Source organism: Sciurus carolinensis, chromosome 3 (genome assembly GCF_902686445.1).
Source record: "Sciurus carolinensis chromosome 3, mSciCar1.2, whole genome shotgun sequence".
Taxonomy (NCBI): Eukaryota; Metazoa; Chordata; class Mammalia; order Rodentia; family Sciuridae; genus Sciurus; species Sciurus carolinensis.
Genome location: NC_062215.1, coordinates 38880939 through 38886471, shown reverse-complemented (window position 1 = coordinate 38886471; position 5533 = coordinate 38880939). Strand labels below are relative to the sequence as shown.

The 5533-nt window shown below is 45.0% G+C and overlaps 1 protein-coding gene across 1 annotated transcript; it reads left to right on the top strand.

Annotated features, from left to right (window-relative positions):
• Positions 1–480: 480 nt before the first annotated feature.
• On the top strand, positions 481–2270 carry LOC124980613 (C-C motif chemokine 8-like). Its single transcript, XM_047546375.1, has 3 exons — positions 481–744; positions 1478–1595; positions 1974–2270. Exons 1-3 carry the CDS (start codon positions 669–671, stop codon positions 2077–2079), a joined length of 300 nt encoding a protein of 99 aa, XP_047402331.1. The 5' UTR covers positions 481–668; the 3' UTR covers positions 2080–2270.
• Positions 2271–5533: the final 3263 nt, after the last annotated feature.

The window sequence follows — 5533 nt, the reverse complement described above, 5'->3', positions numbered from 1 at the left end:
ACCACAATAAAAAATACTATTTTTTTAAAGAAAGAAAGAAGCTATCAAAGTCTATAAAGACAAGGAGGAACCTCAAATTCATATTGCTTAATGAAAGGAGCCAGTTTGGAAAGGCCAAGTGCTATGTGATTCCAACTCTATGACATTCAGGAAAAGACAAAATGAGAGAGTAAAAAGATCAGTGGTAGCCACAATGCAGTGGCCTGCATGTGACGAGGATCACAGGTGACACCTGAGGGCCCCATCCAGGGCCCCCTGGTTCCTCTAAGGGGGTAGCCCTTGGCTTGCAATCTCCACTGTGACTTCAGTTTCCATTCTTTCTTTCCTACAGATCATTTCCATTTCAAAGAAATGAGAGCCCTTAAATAGCCCAATGAGATCACTTCCTAGGCATTATTGGGTACAAGCACACATTCTTCCTCCTCTGATCCACAAAATCTGAGAAAAAGATAGAAACTGCACAGTTTCCTTCTCTATTATCTGGAAATCACCCCGGGATCTGATGTCTGCTCAGCACATTTAGGATCTTCTTTCTTCCCTGATCACAACCCTGCCCAATCTTTCTGCTCCCTATAAAAGGCAGATGGAGCCTCCAGAGGAGTAGAGAGACTGAAGTAATCCAGAAACCTCCATCTCTCACACAGAAGCCCACGCCTGCACCCTCCACCATGAAGGTGTCTGCAACCCTTCTGTGCCTGGTGCTCACAGCAGCCTCTGTCAGCTCCCAGGTGCTTGCTCAGCCAGGTAAGTCCCTCCTTCCTTCAGGATAACATTTTAATTACCAGGGGCACTAACCTTCCAGCACAAGTCATCCCAGCCTTGCTGTTTAGTTGGCACTTTGAAGATGGAGAAAGTGAGGTGAAGAGAGGAATTATGAAGGGCCATTACTAATCACAGTCAGTCAGAGACTGAACCAGAACTGAATACCGAGGCCACTGAGGCCAGTCCCTATGATCTCTCCTGACACCTGCTTTGGGAAGTGACCCTGAGTGCAACCACATCAACATGCTCATGTTGTTTGGGGAATCAGCACTTCCCAGTGTGGGTAGGAAAGACTTAATCGGACAGGAGAGTGGAGGAAGAAACTTGAAGTTTCAAATTTGGGGTCATAGTCCAGTGCAGCTTTCACAACAGGGATTGTGTAAGGATAAGAATCCAGGAGATCTTCAGCATATGACATAGATTTGCTGAAAAGCCCATGGGGGTAAATAGCTGGGAAGCAATGCCTTAGAATTTTTTTTCTCAGTGTCAGACATTTTTGGTTAGCAGATGAGATTTCTCTGTACCTAGTCGACAATGAGGAACCCCATAGTTCAGTGGAGGAAACCGACTCGGGTAGCATTTTATCTCTGGGATCTGGACTAAGGCACTGGACTTGGCAATGGTGACTCCTAGGTCTTCTCTTACCTCTCCTTTGCTTGTGTGTGCACACAACAATGTCTCCTACCTGTCTCACTCTTGGCAATATTGCTTTCAGGGTCACCTTCCATCCCAGTGACCTGCTGCTATACCATGACCAATAAGAAGATACCCATCCAGAGGCTGGAGAGCTATAAAAGAATCACCAACACCCACTGTCCCCAAGAAGCTGTGATGTGAGTGGACCATGCCCAGCACCCTCAGTCAAGTGTCCCTCAGTCAAGAGGTCAGGATTCATGGCCAAATGAATCAGACAAAACTTGGCATATAATCCAAAGACCTCTAGTCCTGTAGTGAGGGAGTCCATAATCATTCAGGCTCCCCTCTAATACCATGGTGAGATTGTCCCAGTTTCTGTAGCTGGGAGTCTGGAAATCTTCAGCCGGGACAACCAGAGCAGGGCTTCCTCCTGAGGCCTCTTCCTTCCATGCTTTCTCAGATCCAAGTCCTTCACCTAAGCAGAAAGGGTTGATCAGGTCTTGGGACCAATGGACCATGCTGCTGGGTCAAATCCTCCAGACTCTCCATCTAACTATGCCCTCTCTCTCCCACAGCTTTAAGACCATACTGGGTAAGGAGATCTGTGCTGACCCCAGTGAGAAATGGGTCAAGAATTTTATGAAGTACCTGGATCAAAAGTCTCAAAGTCTGAAACCTTGAAGTCTCACACAGAGCCTGAGGAAAACCTCTACTATTTTCCCCAGGGGAAGTGTGACAGTATTTTACCTTAATGTATGAAGAGAGGTGCTTTTGTTTAATAACTTAAAGCACCATATTTCTTAAATAATTCTTAACTATATTTAAGTTAATGATATTTTCACTTTATATGCCAAATAAAATTCATTCATATACACTGGTGATGTGTATTTGTGTGTGTGTGTGTGTGTGTGTGTGTGTGTGTGAACTCAAATTCCTGGCAAAATGTCATTGTTCTCCCTCCCATTCAATTGTAGGATTATGAGATCCATCCAGGCACATTGATACACACGGATTCTTCTGTATTCTGTATTCAGGGGGAAATAGTGCCTCTTCAAGTCAAGAGTGTTTTTTGTACTGCTGAGTTTAAAGTAATGTAATTATATGACTATGGAATTTTCAAAGGAAAAATAGGTAATTTTAAGCTACTTACTCTTATTTTGCATGTGGTAGCATTTAGCTGGGAGGCAGAATGTGGCTGCAGTTGGTGGAGCTGGGGAGTGTGGTGATCCCCTGCAGGATGGTTTTGGCTGGGATGGACTCTACTGCAGTTCAGGGAGAACTTGGTAGGAGCAGCTCCAGTCCTATTATTACCTATTCCTGTTTATTAGGATCTCCAGGCCCATTTTTCTCACTACAACTATCTTTGCCCAAAGTCTCTCTCTTGATCTTTTGTAACAGTCTACAAACCTTTCTCTATAACCCCAATTTTCTCCACCTAATTAAATTTCAAACTCAAGAGTAATATCTTAGGAGTGAAACCAGACCTGGAAGAAAACTACATGTCTATAACCCACATCCACTTAGGGCTATTCACGAAGATGACCCTTCAGCATGACGGTCCTGGAGGGATGGTGTCTGATCTATTGCAGATAAAGCTCTTCTGAGTTGGCACAAGAGGAAGAAGAAGGCAGGGGGCCAGAGGGAGGGACTTTCACAGCTGGACTCTGAAAAGTCAGGGCAGTTTGGGGTTTTAGAAATAAAAGGTTAGATCCAGATCATAAGGGCTCTGGAACTTCAGATTAGGATGTTAGCAGATGATAGGGACTCTCTGTGAGTTTTCAAATAGCAGAGGAGAAGAGTGGCACATTTAGGGCCAGGCATCAGGAAGAACAGCCTGGCATCTGAGGAGAGGGTGCATGAGGAAAGGAAGAGCCTAGCAGGAGCCCACTGCAGTGATGTGGGAGATTGCGAGGGTCTGAGCAAGGTGGCAGTGGGGGTGAAGTGAGGTGGAATGAGCCAGACAAGGTGATGATATGGCGAAGGCTGCAGAGGGACAGCAAGGGGCCTAGGGCAGAGGCCAATCCCTTGCCATTTCACAAAGCATCTGTTGAAAGTGATGGCAGTTCTGAGACTCAAAATTAATTTCTCTCTGTTATAGGCTGAATGTTTGTGTCCCTCCAAAACTCAGGCTAAAACTTCTCCCCATTATCTTAGTTCACTTGTGTGTCACCATTTTAAAAAAATACCTGAATTTGGCTAAAGAAAATAAGTTTATTGGGCTGAGTGACCAGAGAATCCAAATGATATGGTGCTGCTTCTTGTAAGGACCCCCTGACTACAGTCTCAACATGGCAGAGATTCAACAAGGGAAACAACTATATGCAAAAGGGGCAAAGCACATGGGGTGGACTTGGCTTTATAACAACCACTCTCCAGATAATTTATTCCTGTGAGACCCAAACCACGCCTAGAGACCAGCACCAATCCATTCATGAGGGTGGAGCCCCATGACCTACACTGCTTTCTACTAGGCCTCACCTCACATGGCCATTCTGGACACCGAGCTTCTAGCACGTGAGCCCTGGGGGGACAAACCATATACAAGCCCTAGTGTTATGGTTTAGATATAAGGTGGTCCCCAAAAACTCGTGTGTGAAGCAATGAAAGAATTTCCAGAGGTCAAAAGATTAGATTATGAGAGGTGTGACCTAATCAGTGAATTAAGTTGGTTGCACCTGTAGACAGGTAAGGTCTGGCTGGAGGTAGTGTATCACTGGAGACATGCTTTTGATTTTAATAGTTTGTGGTGGGTGAGTAGAGTTCTCTCTGCTTTCTGGTTGCCATGTCCTGAGCTGCTTTCCTCTGCCATGCTCTTCTGTCATAATGTTCTTCTTCACTCTGACCAAGAGCTATGGAGTCGGCCAACTATGGACTGAGACGTCTGAAACCATGAACCAAAATAAACTTTTCTTCCTCTAAATTATTCTTGTCAAGAATTTTGGTCACAGTGATGCAGAGCTGCCTAAAATACCTGGTATCCATTGTGGTAGTAGTAAGAGGCAGGGCCTTTAGGAGGTGATTAAGTCACCATGGGTCTGCCCTTATGAGTGACATTAGTGCTCTTATAAAAGAGGTTTGAGGGAGCTTGTTTTGCCCTTTCACCAGGTGAGGATACGTTAAAGATGCAATCCATGAGGAACAGGCCCTCACCAGACATCAGATCTACCAGTGCCTTGATCTTGGACTTCCCAGCCTAGAGAAATAAATTTCTGTTGTTTGTAAATTACTTAGTCTAAGGTATTTTGTGATAGCAGTGAGAAAGGACTAAGACAATCATGATCACTATATTCTCATCCTCAATCCTAAGAACTTGCAAGTATTCATTTAAAGGCATGGGATCTTCTCTTCTTTGAAGCTTCTTAAGGTCAAGGTTCCCCTATACTACATGAACCCAGTGACTTGTCTCTGAGACACATGACCCACCATGTGGAAGCACACAAACCAGACTTCTCACAAAGAGAAAGAGGTTTATTGTCCTTCTGAACCAACTCCACAGAGCCTGTGGTTCAGGATCATGTGGACAGATGCCACAACTCCAGCATTTTAGAATTCCAGAAGGCAGGGGACTTGGATTCTGATCCCCAAACTCACCTGACTCTGTTTCCTCTGGCATTAATATGCCCCATCCAAAAGTGAAGTAGGACTGTGTCACAGGAAGGAAGTGAGAGGTTCCAGCCAAAGACCTCACACATCCCTCTAGCTGTATTCTCACAGTTCCTGAAAACATGGTCTTGTCTGTTGAGGGGACAGAGTGAGGAGGTAAAGTGCTTGAAATGAAAACCGTAGAGCCTGCCAGGGTCCCTGCTTATTGGAAAAGTAGCTCTGTGTCTGATATCACCTGTCTGGAGACAAATTCCCACTCCAGTTCAAAGGGACACAACCAAAGACCTGGAGCAATGAAGCAGCCTAGGGTCAACTGGGTGGGAAGCAGAGGGGAAACTTTTGCCTGTATAAAGCAATGAATGAGTAAAACAGGAATTGAGGCTAGGGCCTATGTGCAGACAGTTTATTTAGGAAGGGCCTTCAAGGATCAGGACTGAGGGAGCAGCAGAATGAGATGGGACCAGAAGAAAAACAAAACAAACCACATGATCGATCAAGGTTAACCTTGTGATCAGTTGGAGGGAGATAGATA

Bases quoted from the DNA above. Each gene is read 5' to 3' on its own strand.
- LOC124980613 (XM_047546375.1), top strand. From the start codon at position 669: ATGAAGGTGTCTGCAACCCTTCTGTGCCTGGTGCTCACAGCAGCCTCT. The intron at 745-1,477 runs GTAAGTCCCTCC...TATTGCTTTCAG, and splicing joins CCAGGTGCTTGCTCAGCCAG to GGTCACCTTCCATCCCAGTG. The intron at 1,596-1,973 runs GTGAGTGGACCA...TCTCTCCCACAG, and splicing joins TGTCCCCAAGAAGCTGTGAT to CTTTAAGACCATACTGGGTA.